The 20,504-nt window shown below is 51.9% G+C and overlaps 1 protein-coding gene across 1 annotated transcript; it reads left to right on the forward strand.

Moving 5' to 3' along the window:
* Positions 1 to 9,818: 9,818 nt before the first annotated feature.
* Positions 9,819 to 20,504, forward strand: LOC311521775 (zona pellucida sperm-binding protein 1-like; the record flags this gene model as incomplete). The annotated part of the gene is given in 13 exon segments (XM_084630352.1): positions 9,819 to 9,833; positions 9,836 to 10,052; positions 11,802 to 11,923; positions 12,093 to 12,516; positions 13,632 to 13,775; positions 14,594 to 14,778; positions 14,865 to 14,962; positions 17,658 to 17,785; positions 17,879 to 18,068; positions 18,157 to 18,307; positions 18,519 to 18,603; positions 19,639 to 19,764; positions 20,331 to 20,504. Coding segments are annotated over 13 exon segments (2,025 nt in total). The 3' UTR covers positions 20,471 to 20,504.

Here is a 20,504-nt window from a genome sequence, read left to right on the forward strand (position 1 = left end):
GCATAACTGGCCTCAAGACTGAGCTTCATCAGTTTATGAAGGGGATGGTAGGATGAGACTGCCTACAATGGCACACGGCTGATCTGTGACTGCTAGCTGCAAATCTCTCCAATGGCTGGTTACAGGACACTAGATGGGGAGGGATCTGAGTTACTCTAGAGAATTCTTTCCCCAAGGTATCTAGCTGGTGGGTCTTGCCCCCATGTTCAGGGTCTCACTGATCACCATTTTGGGGATTGGGAAGGAATTTCCCCCATGTCAGAGACCCTGTGGGTGGGAGTTTGCCGTCCTCTCCAGCACAGGTTACGGGTCACTTGCAGGTTTAAGCTAATGTAAACGTGGGGGTTCTTTTTAGTTTTGTCTTTATATCATTATTTGAGGACATCACTAACTCAGACAGAGGTCATGGGTGTATTGCAGGAGTGGGTGGGTGAGGTTCTGTAGCCTGTAATGCGCAGGAGGTCAGACTAGATGACCATGATGGTCCCTTCTGGCCTTAAAGTCTGTGACAGAAAAGAGGGGGTTCACTGAAAGCTCAACAATGGCAGCGGACAGCCAACTATAAGCAATAACGCAACACTGGAGCTACAAGTTGCATGCAACTGGATGTGTGCCTGTGTGCACATGAAAGACTTGGTATCATCTTGGCACAGAAGTAAGACACATGATTGCCTTAGGGTACCAGAAACAATCCACAGGGAGTGGTGTAAGCTACAATTTTTGCATTAGGATTGCCAGCACTGATCTGTACCAGGATAGAACAATAGTAATAAGCTATTTCCTCCAACAACCCAATGGTGTATTTAAATGATGCAAAACTGGGGGTCAGTACTGGCTGATGGGCAGTGATGGTTGGGGGCAGTGTGCTTTCCAGGACTGCAGTTAGCTAAGCCTTCCCTCTCCAACTTTTAAATTTCCTGTTTGGTCACCATCAGCACAGTCCACCATCTCAAGAGACCACGCAGTCCCGGATTCGCAGACGAGCTCCAGCTTGATCCGAACAGGAGGTACTGGATCTCATTGCATGTTAGGGAGACGAATCTCTTCTGGCACAACTATGTTCCAAAAAAAGGAACGCAAATACGTACATTAAACTCTCCACTGCCATGACGGAAAGAGGCTACTCCAGGGCCACAGAACAGTGTCGTACAAAAAAAATCAAGGAGCTGCAAGCTGAATTCTGCTGCCCGGCCGCATGTGATGGCTTACTCACACCAAAGTGGCAGGCACTTCAGTCTGAGAGGCAAAATGAGACCTTGTACAGAAAGAACACGTGCTGTGTATTATGAATTGCCTGTTTCACTGAGAAACAGCATCCCCTTTGTTCTCTAAACTGTATCTTTTAAAATACTACCCTCCCTTTTTCTTCTCCTGGAGCAGGTGCAAATGTTTCAATGCAGCCCCTATCTACTCCGTCCCAGAGGCTGGTCCAGATTAGAAGGTGGAAAAAATGAACTCGGGACAACAATTGCTGAGCTCTTGCAGTCCTCCCGCATTGATAGGGCCCAGTTGAATGTATGGAGGCAAACAAATGCAGAGTCGTGTAAAGCGTTACATGAATATGAAGAGAGGAAGGACGTGGGCGATGACCATAGCATCCTGTCTGCTCTCAAGCTCATGGGGGAGCAAACTGACATGCTCCGCTGTATAGTGGATCCAATGCGGGAAAGGCAGCAAGACCACAGCCTGCCGCTGCAGCCCCTGAATAACCGCCCTCCCTCCTCCCCAAGTTCGATAGCCTCCTCACCTAAACACCCAAGTACATGGCCAGGGGGAGGCTGCGAGGACCAACACAGTCAACCCCAGAGGATTGCACAAGCAGCAGAAAGCTGGCATATCCTAAATTTTGATTTGGTTTCTGGACTAGTCCTTCCCTCCTCCTCGTCCACCCCCCTAACCCAATACCCCCCTCTAGCTTCTGATTTCTCTCAATGTTTTGTGCAACACCTAATAAAGAACGGTTTTTAAACAATTGTGATTTTATTTCCTTTCATATATATATATATGGGGGGGGGGGGGTAGGTAACTTTAAGAGAAACAACAACTCCTCTCACAGTGTACCCGGGCCACTCATGAAACTGGCTTTCAAAGCTTCTCTGATCTGCAGCGGGCCCTGCTGCACTCTTCTAATCGCCCTGGTGTCTGGCTGTGTGAAACTGGCTGCCAGGCAAGTTGCCGCAACCTCCCACACCGCCATAAATGTCTCCCCCTTACTCTCACAGATATTGTGGAGCACACATCAAGCAGCAATTACAATTGGAATATTGGTTGTGCTGAGATCTAACCGAGTCACTAAACTGCACCAGCGTGCTTTCAAACGTCCAAATGCACATTCTACCACCTTTCTGCATTTGCTCAGCCTAGAGTTGAACTGCTCCTTACTATTGTTCAGGGTGCCTATGTACGGCTTCATGAGCCATGGCATTTAGGGGTAGTCTGGGTCCCCCAGGATAACTATAGGCATTTCAACATCCCCAATTAGTAATTTTCTGGTCTGGGAAGTAAGTTCCTTCCTGCAGCTGTTCAAACAGACCAGAGTTCCTCAAGATGTGAGCGTCATGCACCTTTCCAGGTCATCCCACATTGATGTCGGTGAAATGCAGCACCATGGAAAAGTACCCTTTGCAGTTTATGTACTGGCTGCCCCGGTGTTCCAGGGCCAAGATGGGGATATGTGTTCCATCTATTGCCCGCCGCAATTAGGGAATCCCAGTGCATTAAAGCCATCCACAATGGTCTGCACGTTTCCCAAAGTCACTCCCCTTGATGAGTGGGAGTGGCAGCTGGTCAATGATTGCGTTGGCTACTTGCAGTACAGCAGCCCCAACAGTAGATTTCCCCACTCCAAACTGATTCCCGACTGACCGGTAGCGGTTGGGCATTGCAAGCTTCCACAGGGCTATGTCCACTCGCTTGTCAACTGTGAGGGCTGCTCTCATTTTGGTGTCTTTCCGCTTCAGGGCAGGGGACAGCAAGTCACAAAGTACCATGAAAGTGGCCTTACGGATACGAAAGTTTCGCACCCACTGGGAATCTTTCCCATACCTGAAAGACTATGCGGTCCTACCAGTCTGTGCTTGTTTCCTGGGCCCAGAATCGGCATTCCACCGCATGAACCTGGCCCAACAGCACCATGATCTCCCAATCACCACATGCCGTACCGTCTGTGTCCATGTTCTCATCAGTATAGTAATTGCGCTGTCATCACTTCCTTGCCCAGTCTTGCAGGTACTGCACATACTGCTGCATAATGCATGAGGTATTTACAATGGTCAAAATGCAGCAGAGATCTGATCGGGCTCCATGGCTATGGCGCTTGCACGGGTAATCCTGGAAAAGGGGTGCGAAACGCAGGAGAGCAGAGTGGCAGCGGAAGCTGTGCTGTTTGGGTCACGGTAGCCGAACAAAGACTGACAATGGTTGTCTTCTGTGGCTTTCACAGAGGTGGGAGCCCAGGACAGACAACATGGAGAAGCTCCATGTCGTACAAAAAAAATCAAGGAGCTGCAAGCTGAATTCTGCTGCCCGGCCGCATGTGATGGCTTACTCACACCAAAGTGGCAGGCACTTCAGTCTGAGAGGCAAAATGAGACCTTGTACAGAAAGAACACGTGCTGTGTATTATGAATTGCCTGTTTCACTGAGAAACAGCATCCCCTTTGTTCTCTAAACTGTATCTTTTAAAATACTACCCTCCCTTTTTCTTCTCCTGCAGCAGGCGCAAATGTTTCAATGCAGCCCCTATCTACTCCGTCCCAGATTAGAAGGTGGAAAAATGAACTCGGGACAACGATTGCTGAGCTCTTGCAGTCCTCCCGCATTGATAGGGCCCAGTTGAGTGTATGGAGGCAAACAATTGCAGAGTCGTGTAAAGCGTTACATGAATATGAAGAGAGGAAGGACGTGGGCGATGAGAGCAGGCAGGATGCTATGGTCAAGCTCATGGGGGAGCAAACTGATATGCTCCGCTGTATGGTGGATCTAATGCGGGAAAGGCAGCAAGACCATAGACTGCCACTGCAGCCCCTGGATAACCGCCCTCCCTCCTCCCCAAGTTCGATAGCCTCCTCACCCAGATGCCCAAGAACATGGCGGGGGGGAGGGGGGGAGGCTGCGGGGACCAACACAATCAACCCTAGAGGATTGCACAAGCAGCAGAAAGCTGGCATATCCTAAATTTTGATTTGGTTTCTGGACTAGTCCTTCCCTCCTCCTCGTCCACCCCCCTAACCCAATACCCCCCTCTAGCTTCTGATTTCTCTCAATGTTTTGTGCAACAACTAATACAGAACGGTTTTTAAACAATTGTGACTTTATTTCCTTTCATATATATATATGGGGGGGGCAGGTAACTTTAAGAGAAACAACAACTCCTCTCACAGCGTACCCTGGCCAGTCATGAAACTGGCTTTCAAAGCTTCTCTGATCTGCAGCGCGCCCTGCTTCGCTCTTCTAATCGCCCTGTTGTCTGGCTGTGTGAAACTTGTCGCCAGGCAAGTTGCCTCAACCTCCCACCCCGCCATAAATGTCTCCCCCTTACTCTCACAGATATTGTGGAGCACACAACAAGCAGCAATTACAATTGGAATATTGGTTGTGCTGAGATCTAACCGAGTCAGTAAACTACACCAGCGTGCTTTCAAACGTCCAAATGCACATTCTGCCACCTTTCTGCACTTGCTCAGCCTAGAGTTGAACTGCTCCTTACTACTGTCCAGGGTGCCTATGTACGGCTTCATGAGCCATGGCATTTAGGGGTAGTCTGGGTCCCCCAAGATAACTATAGGCATTTCAACATCCCCAACAGTAATTTTCGGTCTGGGAAGTAAGTTCCTTCCTGCAGCTGTTCAAACAGACCAGAGTTCCTGAAGATGCGAGTGTCATGCACCTTTCCAGGTCATCCCACATTGATGTCAGTGAAACGTTCCTTGTGATCTACCACTGCTTGCAGCACCATGAAAAAGTACCCCTTGCGGTTTATGTACTGGCTGCCCTGATGTTCCAGGGCGAAGATGGGGATATGTGTTCCACCTATTGCCCGCCGCACTTAGGGAATCCCAGCGCATTAAAGCCATCCACAATGGTCTGCACGTTTCCCAAAGTCACTCGCCTTGATAGCAGCTGGTCATTGATTGCATTGGCTACTTGCAGCACAGCAGCCCCCACAGTAGATTTCCCCACTCCAAACTGATTCCCGACTGACCGGTACCTGTTGGGCATTGCAAGCTTCCACAGGGCTATGGCCACTTGCTTCTCAACTGTGAGGGCTGCTCTCATTTTGGTGTCTTTCCGCTTCAGGGCAGGGGACAGCAAGTCACAAAGTTCCATGAAAGTGGCCTTACGCATATGAAAGTTTCGCAGCCACTGGGAATCATCCCATACCTGCAACACTATGCGGTCCCACCAGTCTGTGCTTGTTTCCTGGGCCCAGAATCGGCGTTCCACCGCATGAACCTGCCCCATTAGCACCATGATCTCCCAATCGCCACATGCCATGCCATCTGTGTCCGTGTCCTCATCAGTATAGTAATCGTGCTGTCATCACTTCCTTGACCAGTCTTGCAGGTACTGCACATACTGCTGGATAATGCATGAGGTATTTACAATGGTCAAAATGCAGCAGAGATCTGATCGGGCTCCATGGCTATGGTGCTCGCATGGGTAATCCTGGAAAAGGGGTGCGAAACGCAGGAGAGCAGAGTGGCAGCGGAAGCTGTGCTGTTTGGGTCACGGTAGCCGAACAAAGACTGACAATGGTTGTCTTCTGTGGCTTTCACAGAGGTGGGAGCCCAGGACAGACAACATGGAGAAGCTTGCAAGCGTGGCAATAGCGGGAGAGCAGAGTTGGCGGCAGAAGCTGTGTTGCTCGATTCACAATGGCCGAGCAGAGTTGAGTTGGAGAGGTGGATTCATTGTAGCAGGAGAGCAGCGGTGCACCGTCTGCTGAAAGCAGTATGGCGTCTGCATGCCAGAAAGGGGCGAAACGATTGTCTGCTGTAGCTTTCTGGTGACACACACCCAGAAACACCCGCCAGAATGTTTTTACCCCATCATGCTTAACTGGGAGCTTAACAGAGAATTCCAATGGGCGGCAGGGACTGTGGGAACTGCGGGATAGCTACCCAGAGTGCACCGCTCTGACATTTGATGCCAGCCTTGGTACTGTGGACGCAATCTGCCAAATTCACCCGCTTTAGTAGGGACACAGAAGACCGAATGTATAAAATAGCTTCCGAAAATTCGAATAGAATAATTTTGAAATAATTTTGTACTGTAAACGTACTGAGGGGTAGCAGTGCCATGAGAAAAAGACAGACGGAGCCTAGGAAAACCACCAGGCAAGAGAAGCTCAAGAGGCCTAAGCCTATTGAGGTGTCCTTGCAGCGCATCCTCAGGTTTCACACAGCTCAGGCTGAGGCCTGCCTCGGTCTGTGGAGCTCCATACTTGGCCAGGTTAGGTTTCTTCAAGGCCTGGTATGAGGCCTCCCTAATTTATGACTAGTTTCACCCCTAACTTGCACTCTGCACCGGCCACTAGGGCTAACCCCCTTAATCTTATTTTAAAAGAGCTGTAAAATCATTAACAATCATGGGCCTCAGTTCCACACCTCATCAGAACAATGGCACCTCCATCAGCCCCTGGCACCACGCCAGAGCCCTGTTCCAACACCGACTCAGACAGAACGCAGTGACTCCTAGTGAATTAACACCACTGTTTTCTGGACCTCCAGGGTTTTGCCCACAGATCCCCCTACTCAGCACTGAGGAGGCCTGATCCTTCCAAAGGTATGACATGTAATGTTAGGTCTCAGCAGCTGTCCCTTATGGGGTTGGTGATGGGATAAAGCACCAGGGTGACTAGGGGCCAGGACTACACCTGTACGGAGATGACGATGTCACCCGCATGAGGGGAGCTTGGGGATCTGTTGCTCTCTAGGGGCTGGTTCACATGGATGTTAATGAGTGTGCTACAGCCACTCCCTAGAGATGGTTAGTCCTTTTCGTTCAGAATCGCCTGGTTTTTGCTCTGAAGATCATGGAGTTTAAATCTCAGTGTGGGCCCAAGCAGGAGCAGTTAAAATTGCAAGCCAGAGATTGACATACAGGGCAAGGGGGTGCAGAGCAGTGGGACAGAAGACCAGACTAGCAGCATGTGTGTAGGTCAGAGTTAAGAGTACAAGCAGAGCTGTGGGGGAGGCGTGTTTGGCAGCTGTTAGCATCAGGCTCAGGGGCCCGTTCTCCATTCCCCAGTCACGGGAGCAGTTTCTCTACACACCTTGCTTGCCCTGCCGCAAAGATAAAGCATCTTTGAGTGAGTTTTACATTCCTCCCCCGATGCCCCCCCGCCCCAGTGTTCACAACACAACAGGGAAGTAGGGAAGAAGCAGAGACGGAGTTACCAACTCTCATCATGTTATTGTGAGTGATGCAATACTTTGTGCTTTTCTTAAAGCTCCAGCTCCTGGAGTCAGGTGAACATACCAGAACATCAGCTTTCCTTTTAAAAAAAGGGTTTCAAGCCTCATCTTTTTGTTTTATGTTTGTATGGTGCCTGGCCCAATGGGGTCCTGCTCCATGACAGGAGCTCTTAAGCACTGCAGGAATACAAATACATAATAACTGTAGAGACAGAGAAGCTTCAAAGCATGACCTCCGCAGATTCAAAAGCCAGAAAAGCATTTTAAAATAGCCACAAATTTGTTATTTTTAAAATCTCATGATTTTTAAGGGAAGCTCAGGAGTTTGGGGGGACTCATGATTTTTGAGCGCTCAGGGTTGGCGATATTCTCAGCAGTGAGAAGGGCAGAAAGAGCGAGGGAGATGAGACGGGGAGCCCCAACCCCAAAGAGCCAAAAATCAAGAGATTGCTGCAAAAATCATGAGATTTTTCACACAAAAAATACACTTGAGCGATTTTTTTCATAGGTTCATGGATTTTCAGGCCAGAAGGGACCCTTAGATCAACCAATCTGACCTCCAGCAGAGCACAGACCAGAGAATGTCACCCTGTTACCTCTGCATGGAGCCCGATAACTTGTGTCTAAGTAAAGCGTCTTCCAGACAGGCCGCCTGTGGGCTGGTCTACACTAGAAAGTTAGGTTGACCCAGGTGTGTCCCTCAGGGCTGTGAAAAATTCACCCTCCTGAGAGACGTAGTTAATCCAACCTCTCTCCCAGGGTAGATGCCATGAGCTCACTGGAAGAACTCTGCCATCGTCCTACCTCTCGGAGCAGTGGATTTACGACAGCGTTGCTGCAGTATGTCTCAGCACTACAGGGCAGCACTGCAGCTGTGTAGACATAGCCTGATTGAGACTCCATCACTTCCAGTGGTCGTCTGTTCCAAGGGTTAGTCACCCTTCAAAATGTGTGCCTTACGTCTACCTTAGATTTGGCCATGGACGGTGGGTGAACCACAGGCTTGGGGAGGCTAGCCCCTGGCCCGGCCCACCCTTCAGCCTGAGGCCCCACCCCAAAGCCCAGAATCCCTCCCTTCCACGGCTACCAGACCCCCCTTCCAATCCCGGGTTGCCCAAGCACCACCAGCCCCAAAGCGCCAGGGCACACACACCCACCCAGAGCACCAGACAGGCTGCCCCATCAGCCCCGCAGCACTGGGTGGGTGGGCTGCTCCCCAGCACCAGACCACTGGGTGGGCGTCGGGCAGCCCTCCTTTTCCCCCCAGCCCTGGAGAACTGGGTGGTGCGGCCCCAGCCACCCCAAGTCCTAGCCGCCCTAGCCCCAGCCCCAGCCCAGCAGGCTTCCCGGAAGAGGAGCAGGCTGCTTGCCTGGGCTGGGGCCAACTACCAGCAGCAGAAGGAGGGGGCCTTGGGCGGAGCATGGGCAGGGCCACGCGGGGCTCTTTGCGGAGGTACAGCCTCCCCAGGCTATTGTACGCATCGTCCATGGATTTGGCTGGCTCCAACTTCCAACCGCTGGATCTTGTTCTACCCTTCTCCACTCGATTAAAGAGCCCTTTAATAGCCAGTCTTTTCGCCCTATGAATGTACTTGGGCACTGTACTTGAGCTACTTCTTGATCTCCTTTTCGATAACCTAAACTGACTGAGCACTGAGAATCTCTTGCTAGCCGGCACTTCTTTCAGCCGGCAAATTGCATTTGTGACTCTTCTCTGTATCCACTCCAGTTTTTCAATATCCTAATCCCACAGAACAAGAAAGAAAAAGGCCTCATTCAATACCATGGCCACCTACACACTGACTCGACCTTGTGCCTGCCCGCCCGCTTCGAATCCTAGAATATCAGGCTTGGAAGGGACCTCAAGAGGTCATCTAGTCCAACCCCCTGCTCAGAGCAGGACCAATCCCCAACTAAATCATCCGATCCCAGAAGGATACACTGACTAGACCCCTCGATTCCAGGCAACTTGGCCTTCTGATTTTTGGGGCACTTGGGGTGTGCTTGAGCCCTGTTTTTAAGCTTTTCTCTGCAACTGTGCGGGCAAGAAACTTATTTTTCTTTTGAATGCACACTGAGGTTCTCAGCTAGTTCCTTGTTTCCAGGAGATGGGGCTTGAAATAAAACATCAGTTACCATGGGACTTGCAATAAAATCCTGAGAGCTGGCAACACTGAAAAGGTAGCGTAACAGGAGGCTTCAATGGGAGGGGGGTCTTAGGGCTGAAGGGTTCGATGGTTATGTTTCCCTTTCACCCTGAGCTTTGCACTTTTCATCCGGCCCCTCCCCACCACCAGGCAGCTCCCCAGGTGCTGCCTCTCTGCTCATCTGATTCACACCCCGCCCCCTCCCCACCACTCACTCACCCTACAAAGCCCCGCTCCCACAGCCTCTCCCCTTATGAGAAGTGGCTGCTAGACAGGGCTTCTTTCTTAGCATCTTCAGCCATGGGGCTGGCCTGTAGGTATTTTGTGGGCTTAGTGCTGCTCTGGTCCCTAAGGATAGCCCTTGGGCAGGGGGACTTCCACAGGATCAGTTTCTCTGTCTTGCAACATGAGTATGACTGTGGAGACTATGGGATGCAGCTGCTGGTCTTTCCCAGCCAGGGCCGCACTGTCCGCTTCAAAGTTGTGGGTAAGTAGCTGCCTGGCTGCTTCATAAGAAAGCTAAGAAGCCTCCTGCTCGTCTGCCCTCTTAGACATGCAGGCGGGTTTTATGGGTCTCTTGTGGAAACCTCTTACTTCTACAGTATGTAATGAGAGCTTCAGGAAGGGAACAAGAAGGTCCTACTCTAGTGCTTTTTGGTGGCCTGGCTGTTGCCCTCAAATCTTGAGTACCCTGGTCTCCTGAAGTGAGAGTCTGTGGCTTCTGTCCCCTGGAGAAAAGACTGGAGATAGCCCTAACCGTTGAATCCAGGTAGCAAAGTCTTTCCTCACAACAGCCTGCTGACCGTGACCCACAAAATAGCAGAGGGTAAAGAGGGAACCCTGCTGGGGGGAGACTGTAAAAGGACATACCAAAATGTGGCTGGGTATCCCAAGCTCTGGTGTAACTCGGCCCTTTGAGCTCCAGACGCCTGGATCCTGCGCCCTCTGTGGGCGATCACCTCCCTGTTGTCATGCCCAAGCATGGGATGGGATGGCCTGGCCTGGCTCGGCCACTCTCAGCCCTCCTTGTTAGGGGGTTTATTCCTTCACCCACTTACTTCACTGGTCCTTCTCGCATGAACAGAGAGCAACAATACCCGAAGTCCAAAGATGCAAACAATTCGAAGTTTATTGGGGGGAACTTCCAGCAAGCATGATTGCAGTTTCCTTCCTTAGTGTCCTCCTTCCCAGCTCTGACACCACAGAGCCTTACACCTGTGTCCCTGTTCCCATTCCAGCCCATAGCCAGACATTATTCCAATTTCCTTACCCCCATTCCCTGTTCCCATTTCCCCCTTTAACAAAACATGATTCCAATTTCCGCACCCCTGTTCCCATCCCCTCCCACCCACGCCCACTCACTTCCTTATTGACTACAGATTATATAGTCAAACTTGAGTTCTGTTTAGCTATACCTTAACCAATCATTTTCCTGAAATGTAACTAACCAATCCTAACATATTGGTACATGAATATGTGCCCAATTATATCCCACCACCTTAATGAGTTTACACCCAGCAAAATTAATTATACAGCAGACAGAAACAATCACAGAATCAGACAGAGATTATACAGACAGACAAACAATAGGAAAGTGGGAACTATAAATGACAAAAACAATACAGGAATGAGGATTTCACATCCCAGCTATTGATGAGTGAGTGCTTGCCAGACAGGATGCTATCAAACTAAGTTTCCTTTTACATTTTCTAGGCACTTCCCTTTCTCTGGAGGTGATAGGAATACAATCCTGTCCTGATAGTGCCTAACAGCCCAATAGCACCTTATTTCAATGTGACTAGTTTGGAACGTGAGGATGTGACCCTTCGCTTCCCAGCTTATGGCTGCCTCTGTTGCTTAGCCAAAGGCCTTAGCCTAAGAACAGGGCCTCAGACTGTCACAGTAAGAGAAGGCCCTTACACCAGCAGACAGTGATTTTGATTCTTTCTCTTATACCTCTAGAACTAGCCAAGTGATAAGAATACACCTAAATTCTGAGAGTATAGGCCTTGACAGACAGGCCTGAATATCTATATCCTAACACTCCTGGCTCTAGGTCAGACTTGGTAAATGACGGCCGTCCTGTATCTTTGGAGCTGCTTCCCACCATGCTAAACTCCACTAAACTGAAGGATGTGACAAACCACAGTCGCTGTTCCAAACATGGCTACTTGGCTAAGCTTCATCAAGGGCTTTAACTCTTCCTTACCCACGACCTGTATGACTCTCTCCACAGATGAGTTTGGGACACCCTTCGAAGTTACCAACTGCTCCATTTGTCTCCATTGGGTCACATCTGGCGAGCAAGGAGCGATGATCTTCTCAGCTGGCTACAATGGCTGTCATGTGCAGAAGAAGGTGAGGGGGGTTGGCACGCCTCACCCCAGTGTACCTGAGCAACAACAGAAGCTGGAGATGGGTCCATACCTGCAGTCACAGCAGCCTGTGCAGCTGGGGGGCGCTGCGCTTAGCGCCTACAGAGTCTGTTAGGCCACAATACTGACTGATTGGTGTCTCTTCATTGCAGGATGGGCGTAACCACCTGCAAGTCCGAGTGGAGGAACTGCTGAGCGCCACGGCCGTCGCTGCCACCTATGATGTGAACATGACCTGCCCCAAGCCCACTGAACGTGACTTAACCCCAGAGGAGACCATGCGCTACGTGCCCCAGCCGCAGCCGGGCCTGGTGCGCCCGGTGCCCCAGCCGCAGCCGGGCCTGGTGCGCCCGGTGCCCCAGCCGCAGCCGGGCCTGGTGCGCCCGGTGCCCCAGCCGCAGCCGGGCCTGGTGCGCCCGGTGCCCCAGCCGCAGCCGGGCCTGGTGCGCCCGGTGCCCCAGCCGCAGCCGGGCCTGGTGCGCCCGGTGCCCCAGCCGCAGCCGGGCCTGGTGCGCCCGGTGCCCCAGCCGCAGCCGGGCCTGGTGCCCCAAATATATCCTCCACCAAGCAACATAGGTGTGTGGGGGTGTCTGTGACCTCTAACTGGTTTGAGTGCATGTGGGTCCCCTCTAATGGAAGGTTTCATGCTCCACTCCTGACTCCTGTGGTGGCCTTCAGAGGAGCTGAAACTAGTCTCTTGCTTGTGGCAAGAAGGGGAAGGGGTGGCTATTTGCCTTCTGGTTTTTCAAAGTTTAGGGGGAAGGCACTTGCTTCCAAAGTCTGTGAGCTTCTTTGGCTCAAAATCCAGTCACACATGCACCAATGTGTCCTTGCCATTGGCTGCTCAGAGGGGCTTCCCCTGTTCCTCCAGTATCCCAGGGTTTGGGATCTGATGTTGTATCCCTTCATATCTCACCCCCACATCTGCTTGCAATCTGTCTCCTTCACCCCCCCATGTGTCTCACACAGGCTCTTCACAGCTCTTAGTCCCTCCCTCTCCTAGAGTCCTGTCTAGGCCTCCCCCTAAACCAGAGTGGCATCCACTTTGCCTGTAGGTACAGCTTCAGTCTCATGAAAGAAATTCGCAGCCATGTTTATGAGGGACACTTTCCTCTGATCGGCTATGGGGAAATGGTGGCCAACCTGCTAGCTTCTGCCCCATCGTCCGTAAAGGGAGATGGTGACTTCAATAAAGGAAAAATTCATAGAGCAGGCGTCTGCTCACTATTTCATGAGATGGCTCGAGAAACCCACCTCAGAACTGCTAAGTGATAAATTACAGTTGACCACACTGCTGGCTGTGTTGAGGGGGCTGTAGGGTGCAGGTGGGGGCTCTCCTCTGACACAGCAGCAGATCAGGAGCCTGAATTTCAAAGTGACATGTTAAGCCTGCTATCAGAGAAGGGCAACATGCTACATCTGGAGGACAGGGATGGGGATCTGAGCACAATGCTGTCTGAGGTGGTATGTGGTTTGAGGTTATGGTTGTGGGGGGCAGGGTGAGCTGGGATGGAGGACCACTGTGGGAGCTCTTGCAGCCCTTTGGGGAAGGGGAGGAGGGTTGGACTGGTGTTGAGGTCAGCCACTTGTCCAGAGGTCACTACAGATCTTAAAAAGTCTCTGGGGAAGGGTCTCTTGTGATCTTTTTAGAGGCTCTCTAGCTCTCCTTAATCCACACCCTGCTGTTCTAGGGGCGCATCTCACAGAGGAGCAGTGCCGTGTGGTGGCTGGGAAGATGCCCTGTGCGGATGCCCCAGGCCAAGCTGCTTGCTTCCAGGCTGGCTGCTGTTATGATGAGACTGACCTCACCACTCCCTGCTACTTTGGCAACACAGGTGGGAGACCTGCCCTCATGTCAGGTTATGGAGCCTTTTGTCATCTCTGTCCTGGGAAGCTTGGTGACACACCGTACGTCTCAGATGAGTTTAGTCACCACCTACTAGCATGGTGAACTAGACTTGGATGCAATGTCTTTGTAACTCTCACCCTAGGCTGCAGCTGGCATCAGTTGTGTGCAAAGGGGTTCCTTCCTACATCACGGTCTCTCCTCAGTTGCCTAATGCCTGGCAGATCTTGAGAGCCAACACCAAATGTGTGGTGGCAGAGGAAGACCCATCAGACGGTACAGGCTGGTGCTCCATCATCAGATCGATGGATAACTCTGCCGGCTTGTGTCTCGTTCCTGCACAACATGAGCTGCAATCATGCTGTCTCAGACAAACCCACTTACCCCCATGGGGCTTCATTTGATAGATTCCAAAGCCAGAAGGGACCATTGTGATCACTAGTCTGATTTCCTGTATAACACAAGCTATAGGATTTCCCTGAAATAATTCCTCCAGCAGATCTCTTGGCAGACATCCAGTCTTGCCTTGTCAGTGATGGAGAATCCACCATGACCCTGGACAAACCATTCCAAGAGTTAACTACCCTCGCTCTCAGATCTACACCTTATTTAAATACTTAGACTGTAATCAAGTCACCCCTTAACCTTCTCTCTGTCTAAAGAGACAGAATTTGGTCACTACAAGGCCTGTTTTCTAATATTTCTCATGGCTCTTCTCCAATCTATCATCCTGAGTGTGGCATGGAACTCTTGCCCAATTCCTCTACCAGGAACATCTATACTTAATCCTGCTCCTTTGTGTTGCAGTCACTGTTCAGTGCCTCCTGGATGGTCACTTTGTTCTGGTGGTCTCCAGGGACATGTCTGATCACCCCATCATCCTGGAGAGTGTCCGGCTAGCCTATGCCCAGGCAGGGTGTGACCCCATCAGGATGACTGAGGCTTTTGTGATCTTCCGCTTCCCCCTCATGCAGTGCGGCACCACAGTCCAGGTGAGGGGACACCCACGGGAAGCCAGGGTGAGTGCTCTGCTCAGGGGTTTGGGGGTCTAACCTGCCCCATGTCTCCACTCTTCCAGGTGATCCATGACAAACTGATCTATGAGAACCAGCTGATCTCTGGCATCGACATCCGGACTGGGCCGGACGGCTCCATCACCCGGGACAGCACCTTCATGTAAGTTGGCCTGCTCTGTTGACTAGCAAGGAAGTGATGGTGAGCAGTCTTCTGGCCTCACGCTTCCACTGTGGAAGGGCTGATCCTTTCCCCTGGCAAAGATCTGATCCATCAATTTTCCAGCAGCCTCTCCTGACCACCAAAGGACTTAGGGGATGTTCTACAGGTATGGATTCCCTGCAGTCACAGACATCCCCTTTTCTGAGTGGGGCAATGCACCTGATCCCTAATGGGGCATGGGGCAAAATCTTGCTTTGTGAAGGGAAGGACACTCTGTGCAGCTGACTGTCCAAGAGTCAGGGTTTTACGTTGTCTGATCAAATGCCAACATTGGTCAGCCTCACCTCAGTCCCTGGAAAAATCCTGCAGCAGGTTGTCAAGGAATCCATTCTGAAGCACTCGGAGGAGAGGAAGGTGATCAGGACCAGCCAAAATGGATTCACCAAGGGCAAGTCGTGCCTGACCAACCTGATTGCTTTTTATGATGAGAACTGGCTCTGCGCATGTGGGGAAAGCGGTGGACATGATATACCTTGACTCTAACAAAGTTTGTTACAGTCTCCCACAGTGTTCTTGACAGCAAGTTAAAGAAGTAGGGGCTGGATGAATGAATTAAAGGTGGCTCGAAAGCTGGCTAGATCATCAAGGTCAACGGGTAGCAATCAACAGCTCTGTCTAGTTGGCAGCTGGTATCAAGCGGCATGCCCCAGGCGTCTGTCCTGGGGTTGGTTTTGTTCATTATCATTAATGATCTGGATGATGGGATGGCTTGCTGAGGGTGTAAGTTAATGGATAACACTAAGTTGGGGGGAGAGATGTAGAAAAATTGAAAATTGGGCTAAAAGAAATCTGAGCTTCAATAAGGACGAGTGCAGAGTCCTGCACTTAGGAGGGAAGAATCCCATTCACTGGTACAGGCTGGGGACCGACTGGCTAAGCAGCAGTTCTACAGACAAGGACCTGGGGATTACAGTGTACGAGCAGCTGGCTACGAATGAATAGTGGGCCCTTCTTGCCAAGAAAGCTACTGGTATATTGGGGTGCATTAGTAGGAGCATTGCCAGCAGATGGAGGGAAGTGACGATTCCCCTCTCACCAGCAGTGGTGAAGCCCATCTGGAGTACTGTGTCCAGTTTTGGGCCCTCACCAACAGAAAGGATGTGGAAAAATTGGGAGATTGCCCAGCAGAGGGCAACAAAAATGATTAGGGGGTTGGGGCACATAACTTACGAGGAGAGGCTGAGGGACCTGGGCTTATTTAGTCTGCAGAAGAGACAAGTGAGGGGGGATTTGATAGCAGCCTTCCCCTACCTGAAGGGGTTCCAAGGAGGATGGAGCTTGGCTGTTCTCGGTGATGGCGGATGACCGAACAAGGAGCAATGGTCTCAAGCTGCAGTGGTGGAAGTCTAGGATGGCTATTGGGGACGGGACTATCCCTCTAGGAGGGTGGTGAAGCACTGGAATGGGTTACCTAGGGAAGTGGCAGAATCTCCATCCTTAGAGGTTCTGAATACCTGGCTTGACCAAGCCCTGGCTGGGATGATTTAGTTGGGGTTGGTCCCGCTTTGAGCAGCAGGTTGGACTAGCTGACCACCTGAGGGCTCTTCCAATCCTAATCTTATGATTGTAAATGCCACTTGCTGTGCGATCTCCAATGACAAGTAGGCACAGCCAGCCTGACCCGAGAAGGGCTCCATGGGGCCACCCTGAGGGACTAATAACTCCCTACAGGGTTGGTAGAAAGAAAGCTTGATGTAGGGACTGTTGCCCCCTTACTAACATTCAGTGAGGTGTACTGGTTGGCTAGCTCCCAGTACTAAAAGGGGAAGGATCTCTGGGAAATCAGGACCCTGAGAGTGACAGTCCCCAGGAACAATGGGGAGAGGCCAGTGCTCCAGGTCAGCCTGACTGACAGGGTGGGCAGGCTAATCAGAGTCAGGAGGCCAGGGAGGTCCTGTCCTCCGTGTGAGCTGGATTTGCCTGGGTCACACAGTCAGGTCATGTGTTTCCTTTAACCTTTCCCATGTTTCCTTCTTTCTAAAATAGTTGATTAGATAACTTGCATTTGCTTTACCTTGTATGTAATGGTCATGGGTCAGAAGTGCCCAGTGCAGAGAGAGTACCCCGGAGTGGGGACACCCTAGCCCCAGTCCTAGGTGACCACAGCAGGGTTGGGGGTTGAGCCCCCCCCCCCAAATCCTGGGCCTAGCCTTGTTGGGGTTATGAGGACTCTGCCAGACAGGAGAGTGGAGGGGAGCCCTGAAGGGCAGGGAGGCCACTGGATAAAGGAAGTGGGAGCGAGGACTCTGATCCTTTCGCTAGCCCACTTCACCGGGGTAGTGCAGAAGCCAGGAAAGTTCCCCACAAGAGCAGGACTATTCCCCTGCTTACATTGAGAATGCTGCCAAAAGAGATGTGAGGACAAGTAAGCAGGTGCTTCTAGCCTGTCTGAGAAGGCCCCCATGTGGCCGTGCTCAGACACTCCTGCTGAGTCCCTGAGTTGGAGGGAAGAACATCTGAGTTGCTAAAAGGGTTGATCCACTTGCATCCTTGGATGTCTCCCATCCAAGTACTGATAGGGCCTGATCCTGCTTGTCTCGAGCACTAATAAGGTCACTGCCAGACACCACGTGGCCTCAAGCTGAAGTCACAGAGCATCAGCCCCTGTCTCCTCCCTCTGCTCTCTCCTGTGCAGCCTCCATGCTCGCTGCATCTACAATGCCAGTGACTTTCTGCCAGTCCAGGTCGAGGTCTTCTTGCCCCCCACACCTGCTCCAGTCACCCAGGCAGGACCCCTCCGGCTTGAGCTGCGCATCGCCACAGGTAGGTGACCCCTCACTCCAGCACGGAGATCCCATCCCCCTGAAGGACGACAGGTGTCTCAGCTCTGCTCTCCTCCTACCCTCTCCCCCACAGACCCGAGCTACAGATCCTATCTCTCGGAGAGAGACTACCCTGTGGTGAAGGTGCTCAGGGACCCTGTCTACATGGAGGTTCGCATCCTGCACAGAACAGACCCGTCCCTGGTTCTGGTTCTGCACCAGTGCTGGGCCACCCCAAGCGCTAACCCCCTGCAGCAGCCGCAGTGGCCCATCCTGGTGGACGGGTGAGTGGCTGGGATGGAGGGGGAGCATGGCTTGGGGAGGAGGAAGGCGGTTTCCTTGGTCCACCCTTCTCTTATGTCTTGCTCCCAGGTGCCCGTTCCTGGGAGACAACTACAGAACCCAGCTTGTGCCCGTGGGCCCTGCCTCATCTGAGCTACCCTTCCCGACTCACCACCAGCGCTTCGTCCTCTCCACTTTTGCCTTTGTGGACTCCGCCTCCCAGGTGGCACTTGAGGGAGAGGTGAGAAGGGGCCCACATATAAAGCGGGTGAGGAGGGGGAAGTCGGAGTGCAGGGGCAGGAGCTCCTATTTTAGTCAGGTCCTGACCTCCTCAGTCTCTGCTGAGGCGCTGCACATGCAGAACCAAACCGATAGCTGTGGATCTACTTCCTGCCTCCTACCAGCACGGGCCAGTCACTCACTAACTCCATTCTCACTTGTGTGGATTTTAGGTGTACATTTACTGTAGCGCCTCAGCTTGCTACCCCTCCCGGCTGGAGCCCTGCAGGACCCTGTGCCCATCAGGAGCTGCTACAAGTAAGTCGGAGTGGTCTGAAATCCATGTGGGTTTCTACAAGCTCCCATCCCAAATACCAGAGGACTCATAGTGAACAGAGATCTGCCTGTCCTGCTATATCAGAGGTGGGCAAACTACCACCCACAGGACCATCCTGCCCAGCCCCTGAGTTCCCGGCCGGGGAGGCAAGCCCCCAGCCCCTCCTGTGCTGTCCCTCTCCCTCGCAGCCTCAGCACGCCTCCAGCACTCTGCTCCGGTAGGAGCTGTGAGCTCCCACTGCTCTGAGCAGCATCATAAGGGGGTTGGGATTGGAGAAGGGGCAGAGGGTGTCAGGGGGCAGTCGGGACAGGGGCTGGTTGGATTGGGCAGAGGTTCGGGGGGGCAGTCAGGGGGCATTGGATAGTCATTGGAGTCCAGCAGGGGCTGTCAGGGAGCGGGGGGTTGGATAGGGGTGTGGTCCCATTGGGCAGTTAGGGGCAGGGGTCCTGGGAGGGGGCAGTCAGGAGACAAGGAGTTGGGGGGCAGAGGGGGTTTCTGAGGTGGGCAGTCGGGGGGCAGGAATTGGGAGGGAGCCAGGCTCTTTGGGGAGGCACAGCCTTCCCTACCTGGCCCTCCATATAGTTTTACAGTGCTAATGTGGCCCTCAGGCCAAAAAGTTTGCCCAGCCCTGTGCTATACACTGACTGCAAGGCGTTCAGCCCAGCTCGTTATGTACCTCTACCATGTCCTGTAGCGCTAGCTAGGGTATGATGGGCTAAGACGAAGAGGTAAATGGCCTAATCTCCTACAACTGCCCTATGTAGGAGACAATACTAGAAATTGCCTCTGGAGAGTGGAGTGTCTGCTGCTCCTGATGAAATGGCCTTTCTTCCCAACTTCTCCCACACTTCAAATAAGCAATTCAGGAAGATCTAATACCTGGTACCACAACCTGTCAGGAGGCCTGTAAGGACTCATGGTTGAGTCCATGGTGACGCTGCATTTCATCACGATGGGCCCTCTGGTTGTGAGTGCGCTGGACAGACAGCTCCCTAACTCTCCATTCCATCTGCCAGGAGGCCGCCGGTTCCTGGATATCAACAATGGGACAGGAGAGCCCCAGGACCTGGTGAGTTCTCCTGGCCCTGTGATCTTCCAGGAGAGCCCTGAGCCGTGGAGAGAGCACGTCTATGAGAACAAGGGTGAGGTTTCTGTTAAACCCTAGTAGGACAACTGGCATCTTGCACAGTAACCTGGAATACAGCAAGTCAATGCTGTCTAGGGGGTTCTAATATAAATGTTCATGGGGGGAGGAGGGCTACATGCAGAAGTCACTCCTTGATGATCCATATGTAAGCTAATGCTGGCTGACACCATACCTGTGAGTGCTTCCTATGAGTGGGCCAATGTTGGGTTATATCCTTATCCTATGGACATTCATAGGATGTCTCAAAAACCAGCAAACTTGGGGGAAGCGGGGGGGACACTATGGCACCTCAGTGGTGACTTGTATGCCCTGAGCCTCTGTGGCACTCAATGCACTGGGGCTAGCATTGCCTCTGCCCTCTATTGGATGGCTATCAATGGGATGGTGGTGCTGGCTCACAGTCTAAAAAGTGAGTTGACAATTCAAGTATCTTTCTGATGAAGGCTGGCCTAAGCGGTAGGGGGAGCACCACTGGGGCAGGGAAGTCTAGGTGTCATCTCCACACTTTAGACCCTACAGAAATCTGGATTGTCTTAACCTCTCCTCCTCCTCCTCCTTCAGACCCTGTCTCCAGACTAGACCTGACCCTGGTGCTTCTGGCCATGCTTTCATTGGTGGCTGTGGCTTCTCTCGTTACTGTGACACTACTCCATAGGAGAAGCAGCTGGATGACAAGGTCCCAAATCTTCCATGGCAGATGACTGTAAAATAAGGGAGAGGAGCAGAAATAAAATC

Source organism: Lepidochelys olivacea (assembly GCF_965140295.1).
Source record: "Lepidochelys olivacea isolate rLepOli2 genome assembly, chromosome: 6".
Taxonomy (NCBI): domain Eukaryota; kingdom Metazoa; phylum Chordata; order Testudines; family Cheloniidae; genus Lepidochelys; species Lepidochelys olivacea.